General features: G+C 34.8%; 1 protein-coding gene across 4 annotated transcripts in view; it reads right to left on the reverse strand.

Annotated features, from left to right (window-relative positions):
• The window catches only part of LOC149776916 (S-adenosyl-L-methionine-dependent tRNA 4-demethylwyosine synthase TYW1-like), a 44,203-nt gene that overhangs the window by 10,367 nt on the left and 11,782 nt on the right, over positions 1–22,054 (reverse strand). For all 4 annotated transcript variants that reach the window (XM_089941624.1, XM_089941622.1, XM_089941623.1 and 1 more), the window contains exons 6-11: positions 19,125–19,224; positions 17,382–17,569; positions 16,420–16,563; positions 14,576–14,722; positions 13,198–13,316; positions 4,074–4,183 (exon numbers count right to left, since the gene is read on the reverse strand). In XM_089941624.1, the coding sequence (XP_089797750.1) occupies positions 4,074–4,183; positions 13,198–13,316; positions 14,576–14,722; positions 16,420–16,563; positions 17,382–17,569; positions 19,125–19,224 (808 nt within the window). The remainder of the gene's footprint in view (positions 1–4,073; positions 4,184–13,197; positions 13,317–14,575; positions 14,723–16,419; positions 16,564–17,381; positions 17,570–19,124; positions 19,225–22,054) is intronic.

Below are 22,054 nucleotides of genomic sequence, written 5' to 3' on the forward strand. Positions count from 1 at the left end.
AAATGCTAATTTGTCATGCTTTTTGCGCAACATTATGAATAGATTAAATATTAATTACTCTGGTAAAATTTACTCTAATCAAATTACCAAACTGTTTGAACTGACTGCATTACATCCCTTGACCAAGGCATGGTTTGCCATTATGAGCTATATCATTGTAGAATAAGCCAATCAGTCACTAATGTGTGTGTGATATTGATTTTTAACATAGCTTTAATTTTTCTGTCATATCACTACAATGTCTGCAGTGTGACAGTTTATAGTGATGTCTAGCACTGGGGCATCATGCTGCAGACACATAGCATGATGTCCCACCCAGTCACATTATCCTGATACCAGGCTGACCAGTCCTAACACTAACCTCTTAATGCTGAACACCAAGGAAGGCAGCTGTAAGTACAATTTTTGTAAGTCTTTGGTATGACTTGACCGGGGATTGAACCCACAACCTCCCAGATCCGAGGCGGACGCTCTAACCACTAGGCCACCAGAGCGGTAGTCACTAATGTAGAAGTGTACTGAATACATGGTCATTTAAAGTAAAAATGACAGAGTTTGTGCATTATACAGTTAAAAAGTATTATGACTTAAAGAAAAATAAGTTTAACTTCTTTTTTTAAATTTCTAAATAAAAAAAGATGAAAGACAATAGGGACCTACCAATTTTATCATGTCAAACCAGGAAATGTAATGAGCTTTCCAAGCAGGCACTTCTACTCATCCTATTTTATTTCAAAGTACATTTGAATCATTACAAATTCTTCTAAATGTTGAGAAACAAATTACTTAGATTATCATCAAGAGAAAATATAATCCAACAAGAAAGAAAAAGAAAAATACTGATACAAAAAAGTTGTTCCCTTTCACAGAGTACAGAAATCTGAACTGTTGTCACATATCGTCACTGAACCTTTTACTTTACAGATGTCATGGAGAAAGAATAGTGGTAAATATCGAGGAGAATATGGTAGAATATTATTACAAGGGCTTACAGTTAAAGCAAGTGTACACTATTTTGTTGAAGACTTATTGTCAAGAATTTTGACTAAGCAAAAGGTATCTGAAGCACTTATTTTCACAATGTGGTTTATGTATCAGAAAAGTTAGAAAATATGCCAAGATCATACGCTGTTTGAATGCCGAATATTTTCATAATTCTATCAAATAACTCATACTGATGACCATAATGGCTAAATTTTCAAGTTTCTGGTATGGAAGATTAAAAGAAAAGTTTAAACAGAAATCGCCATATTTAACCATCAACTTCATCCTACAGAGTGTATTCAGGGTTAGTAGAATATTTCTTTCCAAATTTTCAAGTTTTTTTTCAAGGTTCAAAATCATGTTTTTCAAGGTGCATTATTACATTAATTTTAAAGGAGACATAAATGAAACTGTATGTAAACACAAGTTAATACTTACTATAACTTCATAAGAGGAACACTTCTTGCAAACTTATTTAAAAAACAAAAAAATAAATAAAACATGAAGTCAATAGTATGATCACTGATATCTTTCCCATTGATATTAAACATCCTACACCTGGGCATTAGAACAGACACTGAACAAAGTTCATTTTACTCTGTCTACACTACACTATTTTCCAAAATATTTTAGAGTGAATTTTTCAGTTCTTGAAGCTTATCATCAAGCTGTTTTTCAAAGAGCTCAAAGTTTAGCGATTTTGTCCTTTTCACTTTTCTTCAAATTATTTTGATGTTGTGATAAAGGCAATTTTCCTAAGGATCTTTGCTTTCAATGCATAGTCTTCAGCAGCAGCTGGCATTGTCTCAATGTCTTTTTCAGTACCTTCCTTTCTTCTTCACTCATCCCCATAAACAAAAAGAGTCAAAATATTTGTGTTTTACATTATCACTTATTTAAAAACAGCTTATGGATATTTTAAACTATTCCATATTAGATAAATAATATTTCTCTCAGCTTTGCTGTATTATATATTTTTTGATTTGTCATGTTCTTTGCAATTATCGTGTCCTATTTCCATTCAATCCCAAATTAAGACTATATACAGTTTCTATTTTAAAACTTGAATCTGTGTTTACAGCCATACCTCTTTCATCTAAAACGATTTAAAGCTGAAGGCTTCTTGTTTTGCCTGTATTAAGTGCCATTACAAGAGCTTGGGTTTTTTCCCCTGCTGCATGTGAACATGAAGCACTCTCTCCCACTGCACGCAAATCAATATCCTTCTCTCATACCTGATGGCATAATCTGCACTTTGCAAAGATCGATGAGAAAGATCTCATAACCCAAACTTTATATTTTTCTTCATCTAGCCATTTCAGTTGGAATCGCCAGCCAGCCATGTCGAAGCAAATGATTCAAATTTAAACCACTGCTACATCAGGGCTTCGTACAATCGGAAGTTCAAAATGTATTCGCAGTGGCCAGTTGTGGAAAAATTTCCGTTTCAGCTTAAAATTAGCAAGAGATTTTTTCGGGTTGTTTTTCTCCCCTTTTCTTTTTATTTAATTTTGTAAAACAAATACTATTTATTAATTCCTTTTGGTTTCATGAAATCAAGGCTCTTCAAGTTACCCAGACAATATGTTGAATTTTCAAGGTGTTTTCAAGGCCTTGAGGGAACAATTCATTTGTCAAGGCTTTTCAAGGTCCCCTACAGACCCATTGTATTACACTGCTTTGTTTCATCTATAACTTGCCAAATGTGGATTTCATCATAGCTAAGGCAAACACAATATGAAAGTTGTTGTTGTGTGTTTAATGTCATTTTGAAGCACATGATAGGCTATATACATTTTGTAGCACATGATAGGCTATATACATTTTGTAGCACATGATAGGCTATATATGGAGGCAAGTATATCTGGTGGATGAAGAACCCGGAAAAACCCCAGGAAGAACCACTAGTCCCCCTGAAGCTACTGACAAACATTTTTTCACATTGGCCGAGCCCGAGACTCAAACCCACACAGATAGAGATGAGATGTCAGTGATCTTTAAAGGCAAGACAATTTGGCCATCCACGTCCTCACCGTTATTAAAGGTAATAAAAGCCCTAGACACAGATATCATAAATTAAAATTTTTGTGGCAAAATATCTGATCTTGATTCATCTGATCTTACTAAGTTATGCATTAGAGATGAAAATGAATCTTTAAAAAAATACAGGAACTTTGTGTCAAATTCTGTTTAGGCAGTTTTTGAGAAGTCATTAAAAATAATTCAACTGTAGGAATTTTGACCACATCAGGCAGCTGATAAGCATTAATTACACAAAGCCTGATACAATGAGGCTCATATAACATATACTCAAATTTTGGGGGGCTGTGTTTGAGAACTTTTTAGAGAGATTTTTCTATTTTTAGTTGTTGTTGTTGTTCTAGGGTTTAACGCCATTTTTCAGCACAAGATAGGCTATACATGGCGGCCAGTATTAATGGTGGAGGAAGAACCCTGGAAAACCCAGGGAAGAACCACCGACCAACGAGAAGCTACTGGCAGGCTTTCCCACGTACCCACGCTAGCCGAGCCTTGGACTCGAACCCACGCAGACAGAGGTGAGATGGCAGTGATCTGTAACGGTGAGCGCTTTAGACCACTCGGCCACTTGGGGCCCCTCTATTTTTTGCAACAGCAAACATTTCTTGACACCAGATTTGCATTCTTTGTACAATTTCAAATCCCTCATGCATAAAAAAAACATGAAGTTTAATTCTTTTAAGCATTTTCAGAAGCTGTTTAAAAGTTTGTCTATTTTTAGGAATAAGAACCATATTTCAAGGCAAATTAGCAACAGTTGTACAAAACTGCAAAGGCCTTCAGGCCAAGCAACTCTATGCTAAATTTGGTTGATACTGTGGTTCAGTGGTTACTTTGAAGCCAAAAATATTGATGATGGACTGAGAAACAAGTAGAAAGAGGTTACAAATTGCAAAACACACTACAGATAAGGAAGAAAAGAACTTGTTAAATAAATGATGAAAAATTCTTGGCTAGATAAATATGCCAATACAAATTACTTTGAGAGGCCAAAATAATTTGTTAAACTGGCCTTATAACCAGATAATGTAAACACAAAAATATTTAACCTTTAAACTGCTTGATGAGGTTATAATGGTTTTCCACTGCACCTTGGAATACCATCTCAGGATCATCCATCTTCCAGCGCCACTCAGTACCCACTGGATTGGTGTGATGCCTAGATTAAGAAAAGAAAAGGAAAAACTAGAAATGTGTCAAATGAAGTGAAATATCAGAGTAAAAATGGAGCAGAAATTAGTAAAATTTTGAAGAAAGGTGAAAACTGAACTAAACTATGACTTCCTGATAAATATATCAAATCTGATTTAAGTCCAATACATACCTGAAAGATGTTTTTGAGACAAAATTAATCATAATGCAATGACAAGCTTCCAAATCAAAAGGGCAGGTGGTGGAGGTGCAGAAATGAAAGTGAATAGATCCAACAAAAAGGGGCTATAACTTGACTAAATTATCATGTCAAATGCTGATATTCAAACTCAGCAAAATGCCCTATCAATATCAGCTATCAAATTATGCCTGAAATCCTAATATAAATGAAGGAAGTGTTGACTGGAAATGAAAGTGGATGAATCTAATACTCAAAGGTTATAACTCCACTAAATGATTTTGCAGAACACAATCAAACTCAGGTGAGGCGGGTCTTGACAATTTTATTCATCCACTCATATTTATGAAAAGAGGCTGAGGAATAGCAGATAATTTTTTTTGAAGACTCTCATCCAATTGGACAGATTGAGCTGTAAGCAGTTTCATTACTATCTTCTGTGTTTGATGAGTTCAACTGATGCAGGACAAGTAAAGCTTTCTAGTCACTTGCCTGCAGGACAAATGAAAATATTTTGAGCACTGCAAGGATCCATCATTATCAGCCTGACTGTAAACTTTGGTAAAAATGTAACGATAATAAATGAAGTCAAGGTGCAAAAACAAAAGTGGGTGGTTCTGACAAAGAGGATGATAATAAATGAAGTCAAGGTGCAAAAACAAAAATGTGTGGGTCTGACAATCAGGATGATAATAAGTGAATTCACTGTGCAAAAGTGGGTGGGTCTGAAAATCAGGACTTGTAACTCAGATAAATAAAGATGCAGAAAGTTGATTGTCAAACTCAGCTAAAGACTCATAAATATCAATATAAATGATACATGCCAGAGCTGGCTGAAATGCAATGATAATTACTGGAGTCACTGTAATGAAATAGAACTGGATGGGTGGCATAATAAGAAACCATAACTCTTCTAAATGATGATGCAGAACAATGTTTCATCAGTAACAATATGCACAGCAAATTGTTGTTGGAATGCAATAATAATTAATGGATTTGTTGAGCTGAAACAAATGTGGGTATATCAGACAATCAGGGGCCACAACTCTTCAAAATGCTGTCTTACAAAACATTCAAACTTAGCAAAGGTCTTAAAAATAATAAGAATTGCAAATTTGGCTGAATGCAAAACTAACGGAGTTAGTTTTTAAAAAGTCAAAGTGAGATAGATGATTGTAGGGTGCCAAATTATGGTTTTTTTAAAAGAAAGGCAAGGCACATAAAAAAGATTTTACTTTCTGTTAGTTACGGTGATATATTTTCGACAGGATTTATTTTCATGATCTCACAATGAGATTTATAATTCACTCAAATCTCTAAAAAAAAATCGTTGTATGCAGTATATACTTCAGATTATACTACACATGTATCATGTAAAGGTAGCAGATACTAAAAATGTGCTCACTGAACACAAATGCCCCACCAGTGCCTGAAATCACTTAAACATTTAAGGGCTGTTCCAGTAAAACATATATCCCCCCCAGGGACGGCACTTCAAAAAAACTTCTGTAGGAGGTTGTGTTTTGAACTATTTTGATTCTGACAGTGGAAGGTTGGTTAGGAAAATCACTTCTGTTGTGGGTTGTGCTAACAAAATGAGAAATCGCTGGTGGGTTTGTCAGAAAGAAGAAAGAAAAAACTGAATATATATTTAAAATCGCATCTACCCCCCCTCCTAGCAGTCTAATGTGAATAAAACATTGGGTCAGAAAATGATGCCAGTACACGCTAGTGCACATACTTTGTACGAATTCGCGTACTTTTAAAGCAGTGATACGCGTTCAGAAAATTACGTCAACGCCGCGGATATAAAAAATGTGCTTTGCGCAGTATGCAAATTTTTATTAAACTTTTAACTTTAACTTTAAAAGTGCATTTCGCGACGTAATTCGCGCTGCCACAGCTGTCTCACAATGCTTGATGCGACATCCAGATATCTGGATACTTCGGTTCGACATGAATGGCTGTTAAATGAAATTTGATTTGTTCATTGGCCCTGGAACAAGCATTTTATGGAGTTTTAGCCTTACTTTCATCATGGAAGTTTTACAAATGTGTGTTTCCAATAAGGACCACACAGGAAACCAAAATGGTTGAATCACAACACGGTTTGTCTTCAGATGATGTTTTTCAGTTGGCAAATACTGGCTGGTGATAGCTATAATGACAATGAATTTCATGTATATCGCTCTGTTGGACATTGGGAAAAATGTCACTGGAAATACCAGTGTGTGATTTTGAGCCCAAAATTGATGTTGAGTGCGAGTCCGATGTACGTGTTGGATGGACAATATGCCAGTTATATTTATTAAATATACCCATGTCTAAACAAGCAGACTATGGGAATGTTGGACTTAAAACACTAAAACAGCATTATGGAAGAGAAAAATCTGGTATAAGAGGCAGCAAAACACTGATTCAAGGAAGTGAATCTTTGGCAGGGTTCATGTTAGTGAAAACTGACAGAGGTTTCGGAAACGCTTATAATCACGTGTATTTGGACGCCAATTTTTTTTATTTAGGCGGGCGGTAAAATTCAAATACTTGCCAGTCCTGCTTCAGTCACCTGCATAGTGGGAAAATGTGTTGATCAGTTAGCTGTGATGATATTTACAATGACAGAATTTAGTGGTTGAAAGCCCCCCCTCCCATCGTCACCATTATAAGAGTACATCAAAAGAACATGCTGCAACAGCTAAGCGGCGAGATCAAAGGCTTTGACTGGCAGCTCGGTGGGAAAATCTACTGATATTTACAGTGCTTGAATTCAGAGGCAGAAATACCCAGAGATGTACATGTGGTCATTTATAACAGTACATCAAATAAACAACTTTAGCTTTCATTCTTGTGTTCATTTCCAAGTGTAATGGAATAAGCAGTGCATGTGACCTCGGAATCATGACATGTTGAGACATAGACTTGAAAGAGTATTTTGGGGTTCAACGGCAAACTGACGAAGATTGTGAGATTCAGGAGAGGGCTAAAGTTGCTAGAACTGATAATTTGAAAGGGACATTAGCCAAGTGTATGAAAGTGTGTGATGCCTAGCTTAGTGCTTTGAATAAGACCTTCCTTGGATCGAAACAATTCAGACTCACTCTGATGGACAAGCAAGAGCTATGTCAGTGTTATGAAGAATGAAGAAATTAAACTCTATGGCAACCAATAGTTACTATAATTACTATAATTGGCATAGTTTTCTGAGAGGGGACTGCAACTTTTCCTGATGGGACTCATATTTTTACCAAAATGGGAGCCATGGACTCTTAGTTTAAAAATCCTAACGAGACCTCTGGTTCAAAACTTTTTTTTCTGGGACAGAGATATCCAAGACAGAATACCCATGGGGCCATACATGTGAGATGTTGAAAATTGCACAACCATAAAGAACAGTAACTTGTTCAAGCTAGTTATGCATATGCGTTTCAGACAGCAGGTAATGAAAGGAGTTCACAGCACAGAATAATATTTGTACATTGAGGAGGAGGATCATATTAAATTCAGGAACAATTAACAGATTATGCTCATAAGGAACATCAGAGAATCCCCATACAACATAATTAAGTGTGTGTAGATCTCAAGTTGGCAGAACCACTGAGCAACAAAATAATAAAAAGACAAACTTGTGTATCATATGCAGATGTATGACCAAATGATGTACATGCTCTCTATGTGCAAAAATTAAATGATATTAAACATAAGAGACTGACTGATCTGTATAAACTCAAAGCAAGATGGATAAAATTTGACCTGTTTATGTTCGGTTCTTCCATATATATAGATCATGGTGGTATTTTCTGCAGACCTTTTGGCACTTAGTTCCAAGCCATCATTTGGTATTTGTATTGCAAAATGGATAACTACAAAAGTATATTATCTAGTACAATACATTTTTAAGCAGTATCATTAACTGATGATGAAATTGATGAAAAAAATACTTGATGTCATTCTGATATATGGATTTTTTACTACACTACTAATCTGTTCATCCTGATTCTTTTTTTCTTTTTTTTACCATCTCCTTTAGTCTTACTGGTACCAGTGCTTTTAATAAAATTGTAACTTCTATTTTCTTGCAGTCTAAATATTTATAATGATGTGTTATTGTGAAAAGGTAAAATGTGCTTAGTGTTGTAAAATCTAAAACAATTAGCAAGGGACTAAAGTAAAAAGTGGACAGAAATTATTGCCATATTACAGTGCTGTTAGAAACAACAGAATAGTTGTACAAGATGTATTTTGCACAAAGTTGTAGAACTAGCACTCGTATTGTCACCACATATTCTACTTAAATAATTATATCATTATTTATGTATATTCCTATCAGTATTTTCCCAGTGGTAGTAATTTTCTGATCTGATATTCATTTCTTGTGCAATTTTTACACGTCAAGAATTCTCAATGTATCATTAAAAAACAATGTAATCTGCACCAAATTGAGTTGTTTGAGAAGAAATTTATTTTTTTAACCCCAAAATCACTGAAGCTACGAGTTCTTGCATTAAAGTCTCACATTAAATAACATTTGAAGTAGCCATGATAGTAGTTTAGGATGCAACTGTACCAATTTCACCTTTGGTATATCCAAATCTTGAATGTGATGGAGGAACATAGCTCCAAAATAAACACATCAATATTAGAACCTGTTCACTGACTATGAATCAAGTATCCAAGTCCAACTGAATTGCTAGAAATTTGTTAATTCTTTTGACAACATCATAATTAGCTGTCAAATATGGAGTAAGCCTATGGTCTTTATGCCATCCCAACCAAGACCCCACCACAACCACGTGACCATGCCCAATGACATCACAGTAATATTCGCTATACAACTAGAGATGACATCTCTTCGAGAATTTTGATTTCAGTAGAGCTGTAACAGAGTGGAACAGTAAGAAAGAGTGACAGATATTTAAGTGTTAGGGAGATATTTAACAATGGCTATTCCCACCACCACCACTTCCTCATTGGAGATCACACACACACAAAACTTAAAGGGTACATCCTGAAATCCTGGCAGCATCCCTGCAGAGGAGATAACTTGACTATTCAATTTTATTGGTCTCTGGTTATCCCATGGTATTTCTGTTACTTGAACATTATCTTACAGTGTGTCCATTCAGCATGGTCGAAAAAAGGCTTACAACCATGGAGTTGTTCAAGGACTCCCATTACTACAGATGTGAAAGAACGAGAACCATATTATAAATCAGTGAAGATAAAATAGAGTATATATGTGTTTGACTGTCCCTGATTGGTTGATAATGAAAGTAAGATTTTAGTAAAAACAATCTTTTGAGAGCTTGTCCTACTTGTAACTGAAAAAAGTGAGGGACATTGTTTTATTAACATAATTTCCATCCCTTTACAGACCCGAGTTTGGACGGCTTGTTACTGAAATCAGCAGCTGACTCTTTGGTGCAGTATTGAAAGCACACATTTCAAATTTGTATAGATCCAGAAAATGGTGCGGACGTTATGGTTTTTATTTCTTCACAAAAGCTGTCGTCATAGATGTGTCTATACTGATATAAATTTGATCATGAGCACTCAAAATTTTAAGTTACTAAATTTTAATATCGTGGTGTTTGCACAAATTTACAGTGGGAACTGAATTAGTGCAGAGTCCTGAACTCTTGAGTTTTGTGCAGAAATATGGAATCCAAGCAGAATATATCCAGAAATGTATAGGTTTTTAATCTTGGATTTAGTCTCCCCACTGTGTTTCACACTGATATGCATATTCACAGAACATTTGTATAGAAGTAGGAAAAGTAAGTGAGAAATTTAGATACATATCATAAACAAGACAAACAGTATGTGGGGGGAGAAGATCATAAGAACAGGCTGGAATGGAGAAGTATAATAAAAACAATAATGAGTAGAAGTGTGCCTCTTTTTTTATGTGTGCAACATTATTTTCTTAGCTTCAGTAAGAAATTTCATCAAAAGGAAGGCAAAAAAGGGTGTACAGTTAACTAAACTAATATGAATTTAGCTACTTAAAAGCTGTATCAAATTGATTTTAACCTTCTGGTCTGTTTCTGTCCATTCTGGTGGTATGTCCATTGAATCAGTATGGTTGGAAAAATATTTGGCAAATTTAAAAAATTAAAAATCTTTTGGCAGATTATGATTATATCCTACTTCTGCCTGAGAGATGTGAATAATTTTATTTCTTGGTTTGTTGATCGTGGTTGTTGCTCAATTCAAATGCATCATTGAAAAAAATTGATGCATTATCATACTTTGTTACAAATATTTATTACACATGCATATCATCAGATATGGGTGAATATAGCTTGAATAAGTTATAACAGTTCTAGTTGGAACAATGAACATTGTTAAGAGAAAATGTAAGTGAGCTAAAATGTAAACTTTTCGGCAGTGTGTGATGCAGGATCGCTCAAGACTTTCCCATCTCATATGCTCACCATGAAAAATCCATTTGCACCAACTGATGATGACTTTTAGGTAACTGTCAGAAAGGCATAATTGACAATATTCTATAGTCCACAAAAATTACTTGAGTCAAAAGTTGTAAACTCGTACAGCTGTGGCAAAAATGATTGACTGGTACCTTTGCTGCTGTTGCTACAGTTGATTAGATGGTTGATTCAGTGTGGTTTGATTTTAGGTTTTTTGGTGATTTTTTTACAATATATTAGGTGGAGGAAGGACCCCGAAAGATCACCAACCTAAATTGGTTGATCTGTGACACAAACTCACTGTGAGATGTTTAAGTGATGTAAAAGCAAGCATCTTAGTACACTTGGGCACATGGTGCCTCTGTTGATTTGATGTTTATCTCCAACAGCTGAAGTCATTTAGACATGAGCTCTCGGGGTTTCAGAAGATCAGTATGGCCTTTAAACCATTTTCAGATGAAGAGAATCTATGTATGGCAGCCAGTTTTACTGCTGTAGAAAATCCAAGTCCTTTTGAGACACCAAACACCACTTATGTAGAACCACTGACCTTCCACAAGTAACTGTCAACATTCTCATTAGCACATTGGAGGCAAGTAATCACATGACAAGCATCTTGTACCACTGCCATGGAAGCCCCTCAGATCTGTATCACAAGACAAGCATTTTATACCACTCTGCCATGAAAGCCCCTCAGGCCATAGGTATAAGTCTCATATGAAAGACTAGAAGTGGGAGATAGAACCTGTGACAACTGGATTGAAAGTGCATAATGTTACTGCTAGGCCATCAGTGATGATGCTGTTGACAATGCAGTTAACTGCAATGACACTGATTTTATGAGTGCTCTGGGAAAAATGATTCCTTGACTTTCATCCATTTTTTAAAATCTATGATATAAAAATGTTTGACTTGTCATATTTTTTTATAACTTTATATTAGTCTTGCAACAAGGCGTAAAAATAAGACATTGGTAACTGAAAAAGATGTTCTTACAAGAAATGATGTAGTGTAAAAGTAGACAAATGATGCAACATCACTTCCACAGGCATCATTGTTTTTTTTTCTGACAAATCATATAAGTTTACCAAAACATTTATTGGAAAAAATGATAACAGTGAATCATAGAATCTGACCACACATTTAAAGCAATACAAGATTTAACTATTATTCTAATCAAAAGCAGCATGCCTGAGAACAAAGAAAAATAGCAAGACATATTGATCACTTTAGGAAACACAGAGTTTAGTAAGGATACAAATTCATGATTTCTGTATTAGAATAGAAATATCTATTATAAAATCTGTATTCATGGATGTTAAATTAGTAGGTTAATACCTACTAATTTAACATCCAGGGACTAATCAATGACTTCTACAAATAAGCCACCATGAAAATCTGATTTCACAGTATCAGAGACATACTAGGCTGACAGACAAACAAACAAATGGACAAAAGACTGATTATAATGAATGAATATAAATAAAAATATGCAGTAGATTATATGATGTATATGAATTCAGTAGATTACCTCCAGCCAGCTGTCATTTAAATCACTTCTGTCCCCAACCCAATATTAAAATCGCTTCTACCGCCCACTAACCCATAGCCAGAAATTATGTTAAAAGATATACTTCTGTAGGGGGCAGTGTTTCTCGATTATAACACATTTGACGGTGGATCATAATTTTTTTTTAACTGCTTCTGTTGTGGGTTGGTTGAGTTTGAAAGTGCCTTCCCCCCGGGGGGTATATGTTTTACTGGAACAGGCCAAACCAACTTATGACAGATGGACATACTGAAAAAGCTAACAATATATGCTATTATTCCATAAGTTTGTAATTTATGGGTCATTTCAGGAAGATATATGGTCAAATCATCATGGCTGGCAGGTTTGCATCAATATTCTCCCCAGGGAATTTTTACCATTAGGGTCCCACTAAAAACAAACCTGGGGAAAACACTTCACATGCATATCTCACTTTCAACAAGCACAGGCCTCAACTAGAAATGTGTTCATGAAACACAGATACCCTAATGCAGTACCTTACATGACCTACCCTTTACACTTGCATGTAAGTCAAGTCGAACTGCAAAGTGCAAAATTCTAGATCTGTTGTCACACAATACACTGGCAGATTTGTGTCTATGAAGTCTTACAATAGTAATCAGTATTACAAACAACACAGACCTTGATCTGCCAGCACACTGTGTAACAGTAGATCAGGGTCGATACTGTTTGCAGTTGGATTCAACTTCTAAATGAATAGAGAGAATAAATACAAAACTTAATTGATGTCTGAGATGGAAACAACAAGGTACAGATGCACTAATGTAACACAATATGTGACATCACTGCTGTTGTGCTTGGGCATTTAAAAAAATTGTATTAGCTATTTTATTATGTGGACTCACCTCCAACAGAAGACACATTTGTTGGCACAAGCGAGGCTGGGTGTAGTTTCCATACATCGATGACTTTCGATGCCATAAAAGGTATGCTTATAACAGCCACCTCTTCCTCGTAACATGGACTAAAGTTTACAAATTTATAACAAATTAATGTATTGATAATTATAAAGGAACACAACCTAATAGAAATTATAGTAATAAAGAAACTTAAAGTTGGAATCTTAATTTAAATACCAAGTCATCTCATGTTATTTAAAAATGTTGACAAAAGTACCATTAAGTGGACTTTTTAGAGAACCACCTACAGATTCCTTGATAAGTGAATAAATCAACCGGTGTGGAAAAGCAAAATTTTTTACGATCTGTAAAGGAAAATATTGCCCAACTTAATAAAATTGTGTTTTTTCAGTGTTGTCAATTTTGAACATCTAAATGTGAAAAATAAGTTAGTCAATATATATTTTACAAAAAGTGTGTATGAAACTAATCATTTCAGATCTTCCCCAAACTCAGTTAAACTCATATGCTCCTTTTTATATAAAAAAATCATTTGTATATTAATGCATTAGTCAATAACTTAATCAGTTGATTTATAAGTATAAATCAAGTGTATTGATCATTTTACACTCATATCTGTGTAGCTGCTAATGATCTACACCCCCGTCACACTGTAATATCCTGTGTTACAGGTGAAGTCAGACCCAAGTTACACTTTGCTGTGGTGTATTAGAGTTGTATGAATTAGGATTTAATGGTATGTCAGCACAACACTGGCAATATGGTACAGTTTAAAAGTGATGTTCTAAAAAGTGCAAATATACTTTATTGCAAAACAACATCATGAAGAGAAGCCCTTAGAAATAAATGTAAATATGAAGTACTACAAAATCAAAACAAAAGATGTTAAAATTCGAAAACAGTATAAAAGTAAAATATAAATGTTAAAAATGTAAAGTCATATAAATAAAATATATAAATAAAATATAAAGATAAAAATGTAAAGTCCTTAAAATTTATGGTTGAAATTTTAAAAAAAAATATATATATAATCGAATTCCCTCAAAACAGAGTTCATATATATATATACTAGTATCATGCAGGACAGAAGTCAATATATTTGTTAATTTACAACCAATGAATTTAACACCTGATGTGTGTTTTGTAGGGATCTAGTTGCATGTAAAAGGTTACCCATAAATTGGCCAGATAATCTCCACTCATGCTGTGGAACTAAGTGCAACTTACACCTGGTGAGAATAGTACACCAAGAGCCTGAATATTACACAATCATTTACTTAACTACATCCGATTGCACAAGTTTAGTCTGGTAAATCCTCTTTGCATATACCATACAAAAATTAGCTACAACTGTTGGACTGACCTTTGTCCAGCGGCAAAGCTTGACACCTGAGTGTGTCCCAATTACTTTGTATCCCTGTTTCTCGAGGGATTTCCGTAAAGCTGGAGTCACCATTTCCTTTGGATTTGAGTCATCCTTTGCTGCTTTCTCCTCTTCCTTCCTCTTGGCCTAAACAGAGTTGAATAGATTGTAGAGTAATGAAAAACTTCAATTAATTCCAATGCAAGTAAACCTTAAAATAAAACCCTCTTTAAAAAATATCTGATTACAACACATTTTTCAATCTAACCAAACAGCTTTTGTCCTTTATACTTAATATGTTCACGTCATGCACGCATAACAAAAGAGAGACTGTAAAAGTTTCTTTAGTTTTATTTCAGAGTTTCAACTTCTAAGATATGAAAATAAAGACATGAGTACCTTGGGTAACATAATTGAGTGTGAGTGTTACTTGGATTTTTTAAAAAAGCTTTAACAAAATTTTAAGTTAAATCATTACGATGTCTCTAGTGTGGCTGTTTATATTGATGTCTAGTACAGGGGCACCATGCCCAAGCAAGTCACATTATCCTGACACCAGGCCGACCAGTCCTAACAATAACCCCTTAATGCTGGGCACCTAGTGAGGCAGCTGTTAGTACCATTTTATAATAACTCAGCCAGGGTTTGAACCCACAACCTCCCGCATCCGAGGCAGATGCTCTAACCACTATGCCACCAAAATGGTCTGGTGAGATAATTGGTGGTGTAGGTAAGGAAGGACATTTTTCTAATCAAACAGCATCATGAGAGACATATCTGTCTCTTGTCATGGAGACAAGTAACAATTAAACAATATTTCAAGGCCATACATAATTTAGTGGGGAAAAAAAAAGAATTCAGAATTACAGCAACTTTTTCATCCCAAAAATCTCAGGCACTAAAGGTCTCACTGGTAAGTTTTGTATTTTGACCCCCCCCCCCCCGTCCCCAAATTTTTAAGGTAGAAGGCATGAGCCTAATTATAACAATCCTGGCACTTATAAATTCACACATAAGGTAAATCTGTAATGTCATTTACATTTACTTTGAGTTAGGCTTGGAAATGGGTTGGCTTGTTGGTGACTGCCTGTCACAGTTAGATGAGCATTGGAAATCAAATGCGTAACTTGGGCTGCAAATGAGCAGCCGACTTGGCTTACCTATTTACGCGTCTGCTACAAAGGTAAATATTTAAAAATCTAGATGGTTGAGAGGTGATGAAAAGTATGCTAATTTGTTATAATACTAGTGAACTTTATTCATGCATAAGGCACATACTGATTGTTATAGCTGCATTGTCACAGGACAATATTCAAAATAGCTCTTTTCTGTCAAAAATGAATGTAAAAAAGAGGGATTGGTGATAGTGTTGGTTCAGTATAAAAGCCACCAGATGCATAAGGAATTAACATTAATACCTCAGTCAGAATCTTACAAGCATCCTTTTAACAAAAATCATTAGTTTTTATTTGTATCTTTAATATTATTATCATTTTTCTGCAATAGATCGGATGAAAATATGCCAAAAAAACTGTCCAGAGAGACCTAAATCAATATGCAGAATTATACCTGTAGCAATGAGTAGCCATAAGATGCTCAATGGACAAAGGTTTTATTCCTTTATCCATACACTATATACTCACTTGTAAGTCAAATCCAACTGCAAACAACATGGACCTGATCTGCTGTCACATAATTCATCCACCAATCAGGGTGTATGTTGATTGTTTTGCTGATTATTTCTAACAAACTGCATAGACCCAGAGCCACTGGTGCATAATGCAATGGGAGATATGGGTCTGTGCAGTTTACAGCTGGACCCAGCTTATGAGTACATATAGTACCTTAGCTTTCTTTATCTTCGTCATGACTTTCCCCAGGTCCTCAAGGTCTACCATGCCATTAGTGGTCTGAAGTTTTGAGTCATTGCCTTCAACTGTCATCTCCTCATCCTCCTCCTCTTCCTCACTTGTTGTCTCATATGGGTGCTAACATCAATCAAATTTCCAAGAATTATATACACAGTCTATAAATAAAATTAGACTTCTAAATGAATATGCTCTCTGAAAATACAATAACAAACAATGAAAACTTATTTTCCTTGGTATGATCCCTATAGTCATGCTAGTTTTATTAGTCACATAGTTTGTTTTTGACAAGGTATGGAATGAAACAGAGCTAGTAGGAAACTTATAGGGTGAGATGCATGTTGACCCAGGTAAGTTTTCTGCACCATTCCATACCAGTCAATAACAAACCACACAACAAATTTACCACACAATTACCAATCTTTTATCACATTATATCCTATCATTATGTTGAAGCATGGAAACAGTGAACAACTTTATCATAAATCGATGTCCTATATGATATCATGTCACTGTAACCAATAATTTATTCTCCTGACTGGGTATGGTCTCATATCTAGTCTATATGCAACTTTGACCAATCAAAACACAATACATTTATGAGAGGTTGGGTAATAATAGTATTAATTTACTGGTACCACATGTCATGTTTGACGAAAACAGTGCACTTTAGCAAGACTCATCAATATAGGACTAAAAAAAAGGCTCAGTAAAAGCGGATAAATTTTCACCACTAACATAAAAGAATGGATTTCTTATATTGCATTCTTACAGATTTAGTGCACTTCCTTTTCCTTTGCAAACGTATAACTGATAAAATGCATTTCAAAAGATTTTCTTCCTTGCCTACAATGCAGACATGCTGAAAAGTTATTTCATGCTCTAGCATGAAACTGCCACTTTTCCAATCAATGGAACGTTAGCAAGAAAATTCATACCTCTTCTTCTTCACTTGAGCAATGGCCACCATCCTCCTTACATTTGCACTGACCACCACACTTTTTGCCTTTCCCTTCAGATTGTTTGGTTCCTTTACCCTCTAAAACAAGCTTCTTTTTACCATTCAAAATAGGTACAGCTTTGCGCCAGAAAATCTTCCTCCATGCTTTGAAGTCATCTTCTAATCCTACAATTAAGTATTCTGCATCATTCCTACAATCCTACAATGCAATTTTTCGAAGTACTATATAGCCAGAACTGTGCTGATGTGCAAAATATATATATATATATATATATATATATATATATATATATATATATATATATATATATATATGCATGAATACCTCCATTACCAACACACACACACACATGCATACATAACCAAACAATTTTTTAAATTGCACAAAGTATACGTTTATTTTAACTGTATTAAACCAGCAGTGATTGTAATCAAAATTTGATGCAGTCCAAAGCTAGGCTATAGCTGCATGATCTACAAATCAAAGTATGAAAAAAAACAAATAAGTCCAAACAAAAAATTATTGTTTTATTTTTAATTTCTTTCCATTAATTAAAATATTGATTTCAAGATACAAAATTTAAATAGGTTGATGTGTGACAGACCTAGATATAATTTCAACTGAATATACAATATCTTTGATTAATTTTATATTTATCAAATCATATGGTATATGGAAACGTAAGTAAGTTTTAAAGATGTATTACAACCATAATGATTTTACATTTTTTACAATTATCATTTATTAACTTTTTATAGAATTTTAATATCTTTACCTTTACCTGTATCTTGGAGTATTTCATATTTATGTTCATTCTGATGGGTGCGTTTTCCAAAAGTTTCTTTTGTAATTCTTAATATTTACATATTTAGAACCTGACTTTTAAATCATTTCCATATAGTCAGTATTGTGCTGACATGCCATTAATTCCTAATATACACATATATTCAGTGCTGTAGAAAATGACCCATAATTCCTCATGCATTTATTATTAGGTTACATTCATGAATCATAACTAACAGCATCAAACAGTTTTGGTTTTATTTCTTACTTAACTGAAGAGCAAAAACTGGACGCAAAGATTTCACTGTTAGACCTAAGTTTGTGCCTTGCATGGCATAATTTTCCAAAAGAGTGGTGTAATTCAGACCTTTCGATTATACAGAGGGACTGAACAGGTAAACTTTTCTGCATAATAAGTGGCCTGCCTTGTTAATTACTTTACAATGATTTTGTAGCTTTTATATTTAATCAAACAGGGGATGTAATTGTTTTGACGTAAGTTTTATGACCTTGATTTTATATTAGTCTATTAACTGCATGGCTTACCAGGATGTTTTCTTTCTGACATATTTTTGAACTTAAAAAAGTTTTCCTTTATCTCTGCAAGTACTAGGGACAAAACTTATACCCTGTTTTTAAACAAATTCAATATCGTTTACAAATATCAATAATTCCATGAAATTAGTTATATTTCTTCTTTTTGTACAAATATACACATAATGATTTTCAATAATTTTGTACATATTAAATACACCTAGGAAACAGTTATCTTTTACTCTATCAGAAGGAACTGAAATATTTTTCACAAGAATTTTTTATATTTTCTTTTCAAGTAAAATAATAAAATGCACTAGTACATGTACACTTTTGACTTTAATATACTGTTCTAACAGTTATAATAAGTTTAATTCTAATACTGAAAGGCCTTAAGATTACCGCCATGTTTGCTGGAAGCAACGTTTTCATCACCAAGTCCAACTGGCATAATTCTGGCTGCTGTAAGATTGTGAAGCCATGTATCCACATTCTTGGCCACCTGAAAGAAATCACATATCATCTTAAAACACAAATTAATTATCTTTCAGATGCCATTCAGAGCGCCCCACAAGATCTAAAAAAGGCATTGTAACTATCCTCTTATATGGACACTTTCAACCTGCATCTCATGAGCTAAAGAGCAACTTAACATGATTTATTTTTACTGCAGCTGCTGCTGTTGTTGTCATTATTATGATGTTGTTATTCTTATTATTGTTGTTCATAATTTTAAATCTGCAAGGGGAGTAGATGACCTGTAAAGTTCTAAAACCTTTGGTTTTCATATGTGGCAAGCCCAGAAGTAAAAACCTTGATACTTTCTTTCTCAGTTCTCTTTTTCTTCTTTCCTTTGCAAATATAAACTTACATGTATTAGTAATGGTCTCAAAAGAAATCTAAAGCATGATTAGCTATTAGGACAAAGTAAAGATCTTCTCAATAAAAATTATCATCAATTACTTTGAATATGAGAGACATTAAAAAAGTTCATCAGTTTATTTAACCTTTTATTTCATTCCCTTTTTCATGTGTCCTAAATTCACTGGGTGAACTGTGGTCCAATTTATTAGTAGGTAGAATATGTTTCTTGACTAGTTTTATTGGTGTGCCTTTTAAACAAAAAAACACTAGTAAGTAGCATTTGGTACATCTTTCTGTCCTTTCGAGAACGGAGTAGTACCATACACATCTCATTCTCTGGCCCTTTTGCTAGTAATATTTTTATAATACATTTATAAACAATTTTCCAGTATGATTTAGTTATCTTGAGTACTACTCTAATAAAAGAACAACTTTCTTACTTAAAAAGTGACTGCCATGAAATCTTTTGTTTTATTATGGAGAAAGGATTTTTCTCAGTTAACTCTGAAAATATTAATTTCCTTTAACATTAAATCAAACACTTTTTGTTTTTGTTTGTTGTTAGGCTTTTCCCTATCTATATAAGTTTGGTGTATAACATGTGGGTAAACATTATGAAGTCAGAAATGAAAATATTTTTGCATCCATCCAATAAGTGCAACAGTCATGTACTTAATGGACTCTGTGTCTGCCCAGCTGACCTGGTGCAGATGAACAAATGAATGATGTAAGTGATTTTCCATTCAATCTACAAATGTAATTCTGCATAATAATCTACACAAATATCATGATTATGAAGTGATATCTATAAAATTATTATAGAATTCATTTGCTAAAACAAATTTTTTTGACATGCTATCTCGTGTTACTAACATTGCCTTAGAGTACTTAACAAAGCACCACATAGGACAAACGATATGTAAACTTTTCATCAGCCATTTACCTGGGAGTCATGTGTTAATTAACAAGCTTTGTTAAACCTTTTGTTCAATTACAAGCCATGGCGAATCCAGTGAGAGTTGCAAAGGTAATGCCAGGGCTGAGGTTCTGCAGCCATAAATGGGACGTGTTCACTGTCTCAGCAGCTACCTACCAGTGGCCAAGCTATCTCCTTTACAAGGCCATAACACACAAACAGAAGTCAAGAAGACAGTCTAAGCATGCCAGCCAAATGACTGCACGACACCTTGAATTGAGACATTACATTCAAAGGCCCGAATAATGGAAATCAATCATATTTTGTGGATAGAAATTGTCAGGAGATGTACCAGATCCTGCAAGAGTTGTGAGTATGCTGATCTAGAAACCACTTTATCAAATGGCCAGCGCATGTGGGATTACGTCTTGCTTTTCTGCCTGAACTGGAGGAAGAGCCTTTAATGGTCACCATGGACATTGCCCATGCACCTCAAAACAGCACCTGAAGGCATGTACTGAGTCAAGTGGCTTCACTTCCCTTGATGGACCAATTAAGGGTAGAAGAGTTATTTGTTGGTTGCCTATCAATGGTTTTAGAAATGAAACTGGGTTGTATCATTGGTACAAATGAAACTGGGTTGTATCATTGGTACAAATGAGCTGTGGGAACACAATTGTAATAATTCGGATCCACAAACAGTTTATGCATCGCACAAACACTGCAAGCTGATGCTAGTGTTATCAGGAAAAAATTCTTGTATGATGTCTTATTCAATGTCAAGATTCAAGACAGCTTCCATTTTGTGAACAAGGTGAGCAATCATGGGTATGTTAAAATTTGAAAAGTCAGACAGGTCCTTGTTGGGACCAATATCATCTCTTCCATTGATGTATGAACAGTATATCTTAATTGCTGTTGGGGCTAGATACCTGTCTTCAAAGAGGAAAAGATAGTGGACGACTTTAATGGAGGACCATCTAGCTAATCCTCTCCACAATCAAAGCAGAATTCTAAGGGCATCATTGACATGAGCTAGGCATGTTGTTATTGTTGGGTTTAACGCCATTTTTCAGCACACGATAGGCTATGCATGGCGGCCAGTAATAATGGTGGAGGAAGAACCTGGGAAAACCCTGGGAAGAACCACTGACCCACGAGAAGCTACTGGCAAGCTTTCTCACATACCCACATTGGTCGAATCCTAGACTCGAATCCACGCAGACAGAGGTGAGATGGCTTTACAGAGAGTGCTTTAGACCACTTGGCCACTCGGGGCCCCTGAGCTAGGCATAAAGGAAGAGTTTCTATGGACACCAATGGAATAGTGGCATCCTTGGTTGTTCAAGCAAAATGTGGTAACTATGACTTTTCTGGGTACAGCCTTCACCAGAGTGAGCATATTGTTGATCCTGATATATCTCATCAGAGAAAGGAGATCAGAACTACTTTGCAAGACCTGCTGTTCATTTTCTGAGGAGTTATGTAAACAGCCTTCTCTCGTAGGCAACTGACTCACCAAAAAGTAGACCCTCAAATTACCTGGGTTGCA

Source organism: Sinohyriopsis cumingii, chromosome 18 (genome assembly GCF_028554795.1).
Source record: "Sinohyriopsis cumingii isolate HCF-2022 chromosome 18, ASM2855479v2, whole genome shotgun sequence".
NCBI lineage: Eukaryota > Metazoa > Mollusca > Bivalvia > Unionida > Unionidae > Sinohyriopsis > Sinohyriopsis cumingii.